Source organism: Podarcis raffonei, chromosome 1 (assembly GCF_027172205.1).
Source record: "Podarcis raffonei isolate rPodRaf1 chromosome 1, rPodRaf1.pri, whole genome shotgun sequence".
Lineage (NCBI taxonomy): Eukaryota > Metazoa > Chordata > Lepidosauria > Squamata > Lacertidae > Podarcis > Podarcis raffonei.
The window spans coordinates 74953270-74968749 of record NC_070602.1 but is presented as its reverse complement, the minus strand read 5'-3'; the positions used below and the strand labels follow the sequence as shown (position 1 = coordinate 74968749).

The following is a 15480-nucleotide window of genomic DNA, read 5'->3' as shown; positions in this document are numbered from 1 at the left end:
ATTTATTGTAACCAAACCCACCAGGATACTTCTCCAGGATGTGGTGTAAATGGTGTTAACTTTTCCAGGACACACCCTGGGAGAAAAATTGGACTGAGCTGAAATGGTCCCTTGTTCAGATTAATCCCAAGTCTTGGTAAAACATTTTTGTTTCTCTGTTTTCTGCAGGGTACTGACATACTTATTTAAATTACCAGTCCCAGAAAACTTGTCCAGTTGCATCCAGTGTTCTCTTAGGCAATATCTAGTCCTTCGTTTTGTTCACTAAAACAAAATAGAAGTTCCCCGAATTGTCAGTCTTCCAGCATCTACATTCCCCATGGACTCATCAGTGGTTTCTAGTAACTAGCAACTGTTGTTATACGCTCTTGTCACAATTCAGCACAGAGTTAAGCACCCATAAACCCATTGGAATCAGTGGGCTTAAATGCACTTAACACTGTGTCGGATTGTGGCCTTATGCATCTTAGGTAGTTTCCTAGAATTCATCTTATTTTCAAGAGAGGCAGTAACTCTCTTTTGGATGCCACATGAGATATATGGTGGCTAAGATGCATCTTAGTTATTATTTTAAATAAGTTCCATAGGCTCCTAAGGCCAGATCTCACACCACAATAAGCAACATCAGGCAGAACAATGCAGACCCCTGTTGCCTGGGGAGTGTGTTGGATTGTCCCACCACTGAGGTCTGCTGCCACCACTCGGGTGACTGAAGCGTTACAGCTCTGCTGTGTATCTTCCATTTCTACCATCCAAATATGCGGGAATGTTGCAAACAGAATTCCCCCTGTCAGCAGCCAGAAAGAAATGCACCCAAATCAAGCATTTGAGAAGCGGGGAGAGGCTGAGTTGACCCATGGTTCACTGCCTGCCGAACCAGTCCCACTGTTGTTGCACAGTGGCATTGGGCTCAATCCAGTCCTGATCAAGGCATAAGCTCCAGGCTGGCACCGCAATTGTGCTGGTCCTCACTCTCACCTTCTACCCTGGCTGCCATGTGTGGCAGGGCTGCAGAAGTGCCAGTGGCCTCACCACTCGACAAAGCCCAGCAGTTGGCTGCCAAAGTTTGGATTGGTCCCTAAATTCAGTGATAATGTGGGAAGAGTGCACAGGGAGGGGATTGACAATCCAGGGCCCTTGACTCACAGGGGCATATGGAGCTGCTGTGGAAATGTTAAACATGAATCGTCTGTTGCATATGATTGCTGGATTTAGGCATTACTGCTACAGTATGGAATCCTGCCTTAGGGAAACAGCAGCAGACATAGTTCAGGGGTATATGAACACTTTGTAGATTGGGATGCTACCTGTGCACATTTGACACTGGTTGATGGCAGTGTTCACATGCTTTTTGGGGGTGGGGATGCTCCTTTGCTGCTAAAATTCGTACAGGCTAAAGTACTTAATGTAAATAGCATAATTGGTGTGCAACGGATGATAGAAATAGACATAAGAAGTTTAGTGAGCATTCCTAAAGTTTGGAACAAATCACACAGAAACTGAATGATGGAGAAGAGTAGAATCATAGATACAGATCCTGAGTTGTATTTTTACAAATGCTGGAACTCCTGTGCTCACACACAGTTCTACTGCCCGCAAAGGTTCCCCCATTCAATTCAATGGAGAAAGTAGATTTGCAGATTAATTCCTTTGTGCAAGCAAATCTCCTCTTCTCCTTGAAGTTAAGGGAGCAGCTTGTGTATGCAGAAGCTCTGTGTGTGATCATAAGAGTACATGTGTGGCTACGGATCAGGCAAATGAGATATCATTGAAGCTTCGAGGCATAATTTAGATTACATACTTGATCACAAGTGCTTAGAAGAAAATGCCATTGGAAGCAATAGAACTGACTTCCCAGAGAGCATGCTTAGGATCAGAGTTTCGGTGGTTTTGCATTACTCTTGAATTCCTTCACTCAGGACGTTTTTTCAGAGGAGTTTCATGTAGGCCCAGTATTATCCAGCATCATGGCATTCTCCAGGCATGCCAGTTGCCCTTCTAGGCAAAAGTTCTGCTTTTTGCTATACAGTGCAAGATTCCAACCACCAGGTGTGGCATTCTTGACCCCAGGCTTTCCATATGCGTAGGCAGTTCAGTGCTCCCATCCTGATGCTCTTCCTCTTCTGCTCATTGTCTTCATCCTCCACATACACCCATGCACGTGGCTCTGGACCGCTCATCACGTTCTTCTCGTTTAAAACCCCATTGTTCATTTGTTTGTTTGTTCTCTTTTTTCTCTCTCTCTTTTCTCTCTCTCTCTCTCTTTTCTCTTTCTCTTGCTTTCTTTGTTTTCTTTTTGTCTCCTCTGTTTTGTATACCCAGGCAGCCCATTGAGTAACTTCTTTGACGTAATTAAACAACTTTTTTCAGACGAGAAGAACGGGCAGGTGAGCCATCCCCCCGGCACGCCAACCAAGCATAGCGCAAACAGCAAGCGGAGCGATTCCGATGCTAATGACTATGGGTCTAGAGGAGACACTAAGTACCCCGCTGGCAAAGAGAAGGCAAAGATGGCCTCGTCACTCGGCCTACAAGACCAACCTTAAATAAATGCAATTTTTAAATAATAAAAAAAGAGGAAAAGGAAAAAGAAACAGTCTAAATAACTAAACACACACACACACACACGGAGAGACGCAAACGGAAATGACTGAGTATTCTTTAGCAAGCTAGCCTCTAAAACAGATGGATGTGTATATATATTGCTACAACAGTACAAAACTGTCTATAGACAACTTTTGTATGAAGGAATGACTGTGTACATATATATATATATTATATATATAAAACACAAACACACATATATATATATTTATATGATATAATATAATATATCTCTCTGAAACAAAACACAAAAGCAATGAGAAAAGAAAGAAAAGGTAGCACAGATGACAAACCCAGTTTGGCAAATCTTGGGTTGTTGTTTTTTGGTTTGTTTATCATCTCCAAGCTCTTTTCTTTTACTTCCTACCCCCACCCCAGTCACCTTCTGATTTACTGCCCTGCCCTCTTTTGTCCTTGTTCTGTTTTCTCTGTGTTTCTGACACCACCGCTTGTTTCCACTCTGCTACCAGGAATTATCCCGAAAAGTTAACATGTCAGCCAACAGCTTCACCTTCTGTGCTCTGCGAACACTTGTTCACGGAAGGCCACTGATGTAAGACTGTCCACGGACTGGTTCTGTTTGGGGACTCCCAGCCTCCCCTCTCCCACTGCAGGAAATGGGTCTCCTCTTTTTCCCTCGCCCTACCACACACACTTTTTCTTTTCGGTGCTCTGCGCTGGAGAACTGCTCAGTTATAAAAATTGCACAGTTGGAGTCACTGGAGTGACATCGTTGCCCTTGACAGCACACTTCCCCATTGGCAAATCCAGACTGCGGGAGGGTGGTATCACGACATATTCAGGCGATGTTTTGTTAAGGAGCTTTACCACAGGAAAGTTGTCCTCAAATTTCACCACCCCAGATCCTTTTCCCACATCACCCAACTCCCTCAACCCGCCCCCTCCAATTGTGTTTTTGTTTTTATAATCTCCAAATTTTTCCCCCTCCCAGCCTGCTGGAGGGGCAGAACACAAACTTAGGGAAAAACTACAAGACGGAAGTCAAATCAAATAAGAACACTGAAACTTAGGGGGGAACGCAGCTTCCGGCAGCGAGGAGGAGGGACAAGAATCCACCTGTTGGAGGACAATCTCTGCTGCTGCCATGCACTCTTGCCACCTACACCACCACTGTCGTTGCTGCTGCTGCTTCTCTCCTCAACCTGCTCTCTCTCTCAGTTCCTTCCTTCCTTCCCTCTGCACTGGGACTTCCTTCCGCCGGCTGAATTCTCTCCTGCCTCATGCATCTGGATGCAACTATTGTGTCGTTAGTGCTGCATTGATATATCAGTATTATTTATTTGCTGGTTTCGTTTATTTATTTGTTATTTAATTTATTTAATTATTTATTCATTTGGGTTGCGTGCATTTGTTGTTCTTTTTTTAATTTTAATGCAAAGGAAGAACATGAAATGAGAGTTAAAAACAAACAAACTTCCCCTTCCTGTGTGGGTGCGCGTGTGTGTACAACCACTGGTAGTTCATCGGAGCAAGATATGGAGGAGGTAGCACTATGGGCGAGTGAAAAAACAAAAACAAAACCACAAAGCTACTGTAAACTTCTAAAAGTATTGCAAGATATTTTTATAATTTTTTTTTCAAAAGTGGGTGGGTGGGCTGGAACTTCCTTGTGTGTGTTTAAGTTATTATTAGGTCTTGGTTATTATTTATAATGCATATATATAAATATATATTTAAAAATTTAAGCTGTTAGATAAATCTTCTGCTTTCATTACTGTGTAGAGGTAACACTGATTCCTATTTATTTTTGGGGAGGGGGGAAAAGAATGATGACAAGACCACTTAACTTCATCCTCTCACCAATATTCCATTTTTTTGTTTGGCTTCTGTCTTTTTTCTCTCTCCAACTATCACCAAGTGTAACTCAATCTGGCCCACATGCAAAGGTTTCCAAAACCATGATCATATGTGTCAAAGACAAAAAAGAAGAAGAAAAAAAACAGCAGGAGTAAATCTCCTTGACCAATATCTTTTAAATGTAGATTTTAGTATTAGTGTTCAATTCTCTTATTACCTTCAATTGTTGTTTGTTGAGTTTTTATGAGTGTATGTTGTATTGCAAGGTTTTTTAAAGATAATGTTAGATTTCTCCCTCTTATTTCCCTTCCCTTTGTTTTTTTAATTTCATTTGTCTTTGTTGTTTATGGATTCTCCCCACCCTCCCCCTTTCTTGGACCCATTTTTCTTGTACATAGGTTTGAAGGGGGAAATCCCCCCCTTTTTTTAAAGAGACACACAAAAGTGGGAAGGTGTTCCTTTGTTTTGCTTTGTTTTCTAATCTGGAAATTTTATCTTGTATTGCTGTGTGCATGTTGGACACAGGAAGGGTGATGGTTGGAGACGGAGGGAGGGGAGGTTCGGGGGCAGTTTTAATTGCATGATATTGATGTAAATTAGTCTCTTTTGCTTTTGTTGTCTTTTCTGCCTCCACCTTCTGCTTCCCTCCCCCCCAGGCTTCCCTTCCACCACCCTCAGCCCCCTTTCCCCTCTTTTATCTCCCCTTGTGTATAGATTTTGATGCTTCTGTTACATTGTACCTCTACAAAAGGCTGGGATTTCAATACAGAATAATAAATGCTACTACTACTAATAATAATAGTAATACAGCAAAACCCATACAGTACAAGCAGGAAGGGGATTATTTACACAAGACATAAGAATAAACGAAAGCAATACCTCTTGTTATCCTTCCTATTTTGTACTTTGAAGACACAAACACACACGCACATGTGGACACACAAACTGACATTATTTAACAGTCAAAATGGACAAAGAAGAACCTTCTGATGTATCCCTTGTTAAATAACTGTGAGCAACTTTAGTTCAAAAAAACAATAAATTCATTCAGTAAAGATACTGGCTGTCAGTGTGTCTTGTTTACGTCTGTGACTGGAGGAGCACCTTCAAGCAAGATACAGTTCAGGTAAGTACCAAGCCGATGCCTTACTAAAGGCCACATTAAAGGAGGGAGCCCTTAGTAGATCTGGAGGCAGAGTTGACTAGCCTCACCTCATCAAATTCAAGCGTACCTTTCAAACTGAAGTGTCTGGCTGGCTCAGGGTGGAGTGGGGGGAACCACAAAAGCCGTACATACTGCAATTTGCAGCTAGAGGGCAGCTGTAGGTAGTTGGTAGCTGATTACCGTATTTTTCCCTCTATAACACGCAGATTTTTTCTCCTAAAAAGGAAGGGGAAATGTCTGTGCGTGTTATTGAGCGAATGTGTGGTCCCTGGAGCCGAAAAATCAGGCAAAAATCAAATCGCGCTTCACGGAGAAGGGAAACCTGAAAAGAGGAAGTGGCTGCTTTCCTGCATTCTGCCTCAGGGTCTTACTGCCCACCCGTCTCTGTTTCCTTGCTGTGTTTGCTGAAACGGAACAAAGAGCAGGGAAAGCCCCTCCCCTCCAGGCAAGCAGAGGGGAAAGCAGAGTGTCGTCTCTGTGCTCCGGTGCTGCTGGGGGAGAGGGAGAGAGAGGGGGGGGGGAGGGAGAGAGAGGGGGGGGAGAGAGGGGGGGAGAGAGAGACAGAGAGAGAGAGAGAGAGAGAGAGAGAGAGAGAGAGAGATGGCTGGCTTGGGGGGGGGGGAACTTTTGCCTTTCTTTTCTCCCTCCCGTTAAATCCCTCTCCTGCATTCCTAGCCAGCTGCTTCTCTGCACAACCCCTCATGTCCCTTCTTTGTTTTTCCTTCGCTCCCCACTTAAAATGTGGTTACAAAGCATAGTAATCCTCAGGATCTTTGCATTGGGTCACCCCAAATTCACCATCAGATCACATAGCATGTCCATGGCTACAGCCTGCCCCCCCCAAATCACGCACCCACTGTTGCCTGGGGCTGCAATGGTGCAAAAACGTGGTTAAAAAGCATGGATCCACATGGATCCTCAGGATCTTTGCATTGGGTCACCCCAAATTCACCATCAGATCACATAGCATGTCCATGGCTACAGCCTGCCCCCCAAAAATCACGCACCCACTGTTGCCTGGGGCTGCAATGGTGCAAAAACGTGGTTAAAAAGCATGGATCCACATGGATCCTCAGGATCTTTGCATTGGGTCACCCCAAATTCACCATCAGATCACATAGCATGTCCATGGCTACAGCCTGCCCCCCAAAAATCACGCACCCACTGTTGCCTGGGGCTGCAATGGTGCAAAAATGTGGTTACAAAGCATGGATCTACAGGGATTCTCAGGATCTTTGCATTGGATCACCCCAAATTCACCATCAGATCACATAGCATGTCCATGGCTACAGCCTGCACCAGAAAAATCACGCACCCACTGTTGCCTGGGGCTGCAATGGTGCAAAAACGTGGTTACAAAGCATGGATCCACAGGAATTCTCAGGATTTTTGCATTGGGTCACCCCAAATTCACCATCAGATCACATGTCTGTGGCCACAGCATGAAGCACAAAAATGATACATCCACTGTTTCATTCAGAATGTTTTTTCCCTTGTTTTCCTCCTCTAAAAACGATGTGCGTGTTATGGTCAGGTGCGTGTTATAGAGCGAAAAATACGGTAACTCTTCTCCTTCCTCACCCTTATCCCCAGTGCATTTTTGCTATGTGTTTCTTTTATTTTTAAAAAAGGAAGGGAGATGTGCTGCTTTACATTATTTATTCATTCTTAAGGACAGGCAGGCTTAAGTGTTCACACACAGGCTACCTGGAGCCTTGAGGAAGGGCAGGTTAGCAGCTGGACCAACATCTGATTTGCTGGCATCTAAACCTAGCATACAAATAACAAAGCCAGGAGGAATTTAAATCATATTACAGTTGCAGAACTTGCTATGGGTCTTTTCATATTACCTCCATTGCTACACTGGGAGTGGTGGGAAAGGGAATTGCTCAGGGCATGTAATATGCAACAGCTGCTGCTGCTGCAGTGCAAATTGGCAGCAAGCCATCTCCCCCAACAGGTGTAGGAAATACATTTTTACATACTGGATGTGTGTCAGGTGAGCTTTTGTGGTGTGGGTGTGGCCTAGGGAGCCCTGCATCCACTAGGGATTCATAGTAAGTAAGAGGTCCTGGATAGGTTGAGGCTGTTCAAGCAGATACTGCTCCAAGCTGAAGCGGTAGATCTCAGGACAAGCAATTATGCAGGACTTTCCCCAAGTGTAAGGGAAGGGGGTCAGCAAAAACACACACACACACCCCAAAACCAGCAACCTTTAACTCAGTCTTCCACTGCAAGGCAGCCACTTGAAAACCTGGTTCTACGTATTTGTTGCTGCAGTGATGGAGAAGGACACTCTGATTGCAAGGTGAGAGTTCAAACAATGGTTTTCTGTTCTATTTTTAAAATGTAGGTTTAGTATTGCTGTTCAGCTTTCTTTTTACCTCATATGGTGTTTGTTGGATTCCTATGGCTATCTACTACATTGCAGGGTTTTTGTTTAATGCTAGCACATTTTTCTCTTTTATTTTACAGGCCTGGGTTGTTGCTTTGTTTTGTGTTTCTCCTTGGGACCATTGTTCTTTCACAAAAGTTTGAAGAATTTGGGTGCTGCTGTTCAAGACACATAAAAAGAGTGTGCATTTATGTCTTTCTGCTGCCGCCCCCCCCCCAATATATATTGAAAGCTTTGTCTTATATTGCTAAAAGGGAGATGGCTAAGGGTGGAGGACAAGGAGGATGGAAGGTCTTAATTACATGATATTTCTATCAGTTGGGCTGTAATCCTAATTTATCCCCCCCCCCCATTTACCAGAGAGCAAGAATTCAGTAGTTAACTTCTCAGTAGGCATGATTTAGGTTGCAGCTTTGGTCTCATGCTGTAGTTAATCCTTCTACCTTTTCCTTCCTTTCCCCTCAAAATTCCCTTCTGCTACCCTTAGCCTTGCCTTGCCTTCTCTTTTCTCCTTCCTTTTGCTGTGGCCTTCGGGAACAATGCTCTTGCAGTACTCATGAGGGCCTGCACTTCACTCTTTGAAAGCCCTGTTTTGCTTTTTCAGTCCTCCTAGTTAATGTTCTGCCCCCCCCACTTTCTCCCAGCACAAGTGAAAAAAGTGCATTTCACACAACTACTTAGCTTGTGCCTTGCTAGTTAACTCCAGTTGGCTGTCTTGGTGGATTTTGGTGTGTTGGCCTACTCTTGGGAATACTTGATAACATGTCCAGGTTATGATGCACCCCACAGGGAGCATGTGCCAGCCCAGAACAGGATGCCTCTCAGTCCTGCCATACTAGAAGAAGTGAGAGGCTAGCAGCCTCTGGTATTTATCAAGGTGTAACAGGAAGTTAATCTGGGGCTTGCTTTCCTGTTTTGCGATAACTTGAATATCGCTAGCCATGTCTGCTCTACAGTTGCCACTTTTTCTGCTTCTATATATTCAGCAACACTTTATGCATAGCAAGGGTCAGGGGAAACTTTATCTGCTGTTGAAGGTAGGGAAGCAGGATCAGGTGGCAATCCTTTTCTTTGTTTCTCCCACGGCCCTATCTTTAATAAATAACTAAACCCACTGCTGAATGCCTTCTGCTCCAGAGTAGACTTGCCAGAAAGATTGTGCTGTCAGCAGGAGGCAAACCTCTTTGTTTCTTTCTGGAGAAAGTTCTCTCTTTTAGTTTTGGTGCATTTGAGAGAAATATTCATTAGGGGTTTTTCTTCTGTTCAGGGGGCAAAATCGGTACTTCCTCACACTGTTTAAAAAGTTTTAAAGGCATAGTGACACGTGACACCTTTGATCATAGAATTTTGGAGTTGGAAGGGACCCCAAGGGTCAATCTAGTCCAACCCCCTGCAATGTAGGTGTCTCAGCTAAGGCATCCATGGCATATGGCCATCCTTTCAGGTGTTCTTCCAAACTATCCAGGATAGCCTGTTTGAGCTTAATTGGACTGTTAGCTTCTGAACCAGCCCCTTGGGTGGTCTTTTAAAAGCATTTTGTTCTGCATAGCCTTCAGGAGGTGACTGCATTCAGCTCTGCACCATTAAAAGCTTCACCTGCTGTTTTCCGTACAGTATATCAAATCTTAGTTAAGGATACAGAAGAAGGCCTGGCTGGGACTGTTTCCTTCCTGCTAGTTGGCAACCTTGTATTCAGAGGAGGACAGAGTGCAAAAGAATGGTTGGTTTCCTTATGTAGTTTTGCTTAAAGGTGCACTCTATTATTGTGGCTAAATGGCATAGTACACACACAAAATGGTCTATTATTACCATGTTGCATATGGTACTACTGTAATGTTCTATGCTTTGCCTGTAATGGCATTTTGTAGCCACCAGAGGACACTGATGTTTTCATTCAGCTGTGTGTTTTACTATAGCTGCTACTGTAGTACTCCTGCCGTTATAATATAATGTTTATTTATACCCAGCCTTTTTCTCTGATGGCTTGCAGTTAAAAGCAAGAACTGCTAAAAACTTAGAAAAACTGACCATTGAAATACATTTAAACATTGATACAATTAAAATTATATACACACTCAATCTATTTACCAACAATTACAATAAAAACAGCATGGCGCCAGCCCTTTTATTAAAAGCAGTCAATTCCCAAAGGCCTGTTGCAACTTTTGGGTGCCAGGGCGGAAGATTGAAGAAGCTACGGTTTGTGCTCCTGTTAGAATTGCTGCAGTCTAATTCCTGGTTTTTTAAAAAAGGAACTTGTTGTCGGTATTCAAGCCAAAAGTCAGAGCCTCCAGCTTAGCTCTTAGTCCAGAGGAATTTGGCCACCCTCCAGGTGCCCGGCTTGAATCCTTATGACCTCCTGCCTGCGTCTCCCGGCAAGATCAAAGGAGGTCTCCAATCGGCGATTCTCCTCAACGTGAAGGAGAACACACCACTCCTCCCCCACCCATCTCCAGGGGGGGGAATGAGACAGACAGAAATGTATCTACATGTCTTTATTCCTGTCTTTCAGCAGTACAGAGAAACATGTCTGCACACTCTGCTTCCCAGCTGCAGAGAGAGAATTAACTCCACCCATGTACTTCCAGTACAGGGTCATGTGCTGCTCTGAGGTAACATCCGGCTCTCAGAGCACTTTACAAACTGTGCCTGGTTCCCACGGTACAATCCAATATCACCCACATCCTGTTTACCATTCCAGCCACCTGGTGCTTGCTTCTGCATTGCTCCTTTTTCGTAACATCCTCCCCCAAAAGAATCAATGCGTGTTGCAGCAAGCAAAGCATGATCCAGAGAAGAAAACAAACAGTTGTTATACACATAACACTCCCCTGTTGTTTCAGTTCCACCCTTGGAACTCCCCGTCACTGGTTTCCCCAGTGTACCTCTCTGGTTGTCTGGTTTCCAAGGAATGAGTGCATCTGCATTACCTTGGCTAGCAACTCTCTGTTGTGTCTTTGTCTCTGACTTAGACACAGCTCCAACCTGTCCTCGGTTGTTTACAACAGCAACACATGCAACAGCTAAGTTAGCAAACTCTTTTGAGTACCTCTTGGGTGGTTGACCCTTTGTAACTCCCTCAGACCTACGTATGAGGCGCTGATCCTCTCTGCTCACTGGTCCAGTCTCAGGACTCTTTGGAGAGCTAGTTCCAATGGTAAACAGTGGTTCGTCCTTCAGTTGTGAAGGCCTATCTATTGTGTGAGACTTCCTCTCAATGACTGTGACAACTGAGCTCTCCGAGCTATCAGTGTCATCACTTTCTGTACAGCTGAAATCAGTGAAATCATCATCATCTGAATCGTCCTCAGTGGGAAAAGTGTGTACTATCACTCTCTCCTGTTCAGGAGCACTCTCTAGAAATTTTGTGAGAATCACCTGACCAGATTCAGACAAAATTACTCTGTAGAGACCCTTTTCATACCCCACAAAAATGCCTCTGGCATTCTTTACTCCACCTGGAGCTTCTGTTCTCACATGAGACCCAAAAACCTTGAAATGGGCAACAGAAGGTTTTCTGTGGAACAGTTTCTCAAAAGGAGAACTTCCCAACTCTTTTGAAACCTTTCTCACTTTCGTATAACAGAACGACATTAGAGACTCGGCCCAGTACTCATGTGGCAGATGTGAACTAAGCAATTGCGCTTCCATCCCCTTTTGCAATTCTCTGTTCACCCGTACACAGACACCCCTGTTCCACGCTTCCGCTGAAACAGCAACCTTGTGTCTGATCCCCTTCTTCTGCAGGATCCTTTGGAAATCCTGTAAAAGAAAAATCTGCTTCTCATCTGTGAATAGACAATCAATGTTAGCATCATGTATACTCTTAACTTTGTCACAAAACTCCTGAAACCTCTCCAAGGCTTCCTGTGGCTTTTTCAACACATAAACCCAGACATAGTTAGAGAAATGATCCACACACACAAGATAATATCTTGCATTGCCTCTAGATGGTTCTAGAGGACCAATCACATCAGCATACACCCGCTGAAATGCTCTGTTGACTCCGGTCTTCTTCTTGCTCACACCTGCAAGAGAAACTAGGTTAGACACAGATGAATTACATTCCATGTAATCACTTTGTGCAAAAGTCAACAAATAAAGTCCATCCTTCTGTTTGGCAGAAAGATATAACTCTCCATCTTTGTAGATCTCGCAGCTCTCAGCATCGTAGCACAGTTTCAGTCCTCTCTTTGCAATCTGCGAAACACTCAGCAGATTGAACTTCGATTCAGGAACCAAGTAAACATTGTTTATTGTCAAGTCCAGACTCTTAAGATAGACAGTCCCCACGCCGGCCGCTTCTAGCTCCTGACCATTGGCCTGTTTCACAGCGAAGCTTTGCTTCTTAAACGATGAAAAGAGTTCTCTGTGTGGGGACATATGAACCGTGCAGCCCGTGTCAATTATAAACGCGTTCCCAACATCTGGCGTGGTTCCTTTCGCCATCAAAGCCTTTGCAGGTTCCACCATAGGCTTGGTATGACCTTTGCCTGACGCCTCAGGCTTCGCTGAGCGGCCCTTCGCTCCTTTTGGCTGACGTGGCTTCTTACAGCTCCGCTGAAGATGCCCAGCCTGTCCACAAGTGTAACACTGGACAACATTCAAAGCTACAGCATCCTCTCCAGTAGCTTCATCGGTGGGGGAATTAGAACTCCGTTCCTCCCTCCCCCTGTCCTTTTCTTCCAGTGCAGCATGCCGGCTGTGTTCTTCTAGAACCACGGCACTCAGGGGCACTCCCCCCTTCTTGGCATCCATGCTGAATCCAAGGGTCAGCTTTACACTCAATCTCAAGCCAGCTTTCACTTTTCAAGCCAGTAAAACTCCAAAAGTCTTTGTTTACTGCTTCACTGGCAGGCTTGCCTTTGGGCTGTTTTTTCAAAACCCTTGCACAGCTGCGCAGATACACTTTCGATTTCTCAGGCTCTCTTTAGGCCACTCAGTAACTGGCAGACGTTGCCTAGCAACCTGCTCAGGACGGAACTCCTTATCTCACCACAGGAATTCCTGGTATGCAAGCTTGCTCTTTCAGAGCTGTTGTTTTTCAAACGCAGCTATTGTGAACCAGAAATTAAACCTTTCTGCGTTCACTTTCTCTTGCCCGAAATGCTGCATACCTTTTCTGGCTCCGTTGCCTTGGAATACACTCCTCTCGGTGTCCAGCTGTCTGTTTCAGCTTTCTGGCTGCAGGCAGACGCTTTTCTTTATCTCCTTAGGTGCAGAGGATGGCAACGATTCATCGACCTCTCACCTCTCATGCAGATTCTCATAGATCAGATAACCATCGGTCTGCTACCAGTTGTCGGTATTCAAGCCAAAAGTCAGAGCCTCCAGCTTAGCTCTTAGTCCAGAGGAATTTGGCCACCCTCCAGGTGCCCGGCTTGAATCCTTATGACCTCCTGCCTGCGTCTCCCGGCAAGATCAAAGGAGGTCTCCAATCGGCGATTCTCCTCAACGTGAAGGAGAACACACCACTCCTCCCCCACCCATCTCCAGGGGGGGGAATGAGACAGACAGAAATGTATCTACATGTCTTTATTCCTGTCTTTCAGCAGTACAGAGAAACATGTCTGCACACTCTGCTTCCCAGCTGCAGAGAGAGAATTAACTCCACCCATGTACTTCCAGTACAGGGTCATGTGCTGCTCTGAGGTAACATCCGGCTCTCAGAGCACTTTACAAACTGTGCCTGGTTCCCACGGTACAATCCAATATCACCCACATCCTGTTTACCATTCCAGCCACCTGGTGCTTGCTTCTGCATTGCTCCTTTTTCGTAACACTTGTCACCTCCTGGTGCACCCTATTGTAGAATCAGAATCGTAGAGTTAGAAGGGGCCACAGGGGGCATCTAGTCTAACCTCTGCAATGCAGGAAGATGTATGTGACCCATATGGGGATCGAACCTGTGACCTTGGCGTTATAAGCACCATGCCATAGCCAACCAAGCTAACTGCCCTGTTCTGTTTTGCATTTCATCTCCCAAGCCTGCAGGAGCATTACACCAGTATGGCATGTCCTCCATGGAAATTGTTGATATATTTGCAGCTGCTGCTGGAACCATGCATATCAAGTAAATAAATAAGAATACTTAAGTAACTGACCAATAGCATTGCAGATAGCTCTGTTCTGCCCCCAACATAAATCCTGCCCCGCCCCCCATAAATCCTGCCTATACCCTGACCTGGAACTCCTGGCATATAGAAGCAGCTTTGGCAGTTATTCCATTACCCTTGTAATGTATGGTGGGCCACCTTGGGAGCAACAGACTGAGCAAATGGAGGAAAGTAAATGAGGCTGCTTTGCCATGCTGACGGGCGTATGAGCTCTTGTTGGCACAGAAAAGGTCATGTGAAGAACTGAGTAGGAATGGATCAAGGGGTTATCCTGTTGCCTGCTCAACCTGCACCTCCCGGCCACCCATATCTGCACTGCAAAATAGGCATAAATGCTCTAGCAAGAAGCCATGTTATGAGAAAAGGCTAACACAGTTGTGTAAGTATTTGTACCCCAGTAAAAAAATAAATATTCTTGATCCCACACAGACTCTTCCAAAAGGGAAAGGGGTCTTACTATTGCTAGTTGAGGGAGATGTCTAATGGAGTTTAGCAGGAGTGCCAGCTTGGCCCTGTGACTGTGGGTGCCCAGGGCTGTGGGTGCCATGCAGTGTGCATGATCCTGGCACCAAAATATCTGGGTGCCTGACCCCTTCATGGGAAATTTTGTGGGTGCTCGGGCACCTAGGGCCCCAGGGAGTGAGCACCTATGGCGTTTAGGAGAATCAGCTGAGAGGAATCTGTGATTCGTAAGTGGATATATATGAATATTTTCCCAAGGTTGAGATGGTTTAATACATGTTAATTACCTCTTAATGCACCCTGTCAACTTAAAGTTCCTGTCCCTTCATGCATCTTCCCAGTGCATGTGGTGATGTGATTCTGATCTGTTTGTAGGTATAGGTATCGACTGGTGTTTCTTTAATTGTGCATGGCATAATGAAAAGGTCAGAGGGTGAGGATAACTAACCTTACTGCATGGGTCCTAGTAGGAGTAGCCTTGTAGTACTTTCCACAAATTGAAAAGCAACAGAGCTGTGTGGCAAAGTGAAATCTAGGTGTGTGTGATGAAGGGTCAGCTCAATTGTTCCTGCTGAGTAATTGCAAAGGAGGAAATGTTACCCAATCTAAATGACATGCTAACTGCCCAAGCAAGGGTGAGGCACCTGTGGCCTGGAGCTAAGCAGAGCCATCAGGACTCTTCCCAGGCCAGACTCAGAGGCCTGGCTTCACACCCTCCTCGAGTGTTTACCTGGTTGGAATGTGCCCTTGAACTCTGACCCTGTATCTTACATGTCCCCATAGAGGGGTGGAAACTAACCTTCTGTACAAAGGTAAGATTTGCATTCATTGCAGCCCCAGCGACCGCAGGCAGGTGTCCCACCCCTGTTAGATTCATGAGCCACCTGCCCAGGAGGAATAGCCTGCAAAGCACCAGGAAG

At 45.0% G+C, this 15480-nt stretch overlaps 1 protein-coding gene across 15 annotated transcripts in view; it reads left to right on the top strand.

Moving 5' to 3' along the window:
* Positions 1 to 5481, top strand: part of BRSK2 (BR serine/threonine kinase 2) — a 389480-nt gene extending 383999 nt beyond the window's left edge. For 7 of the 15 annotated variants that reach the window (XM_053394329.1, XM_053394309.1, XM_053394294.1 and 4 more), the window contains one exon: positions 2323 to 5481. In XM_053394329.1, coding sequence (XP_053250304.1) covers positions 2323 to 2546 — 224 coding nt within the window. In that variant the 3' untranslated portion in view covers positions 2547 to 5481. The remainder of the gene's footprint in view (positions 1 to 2322) is intronic. The other 8 variants (XM_053394319.1, XM_053394301.1, XM_053394409.1 and 5 more) reach the window with 3 other exon arrangements.
* Positions 5482 to 15480: the final 9999 nt, after the last annotated feature.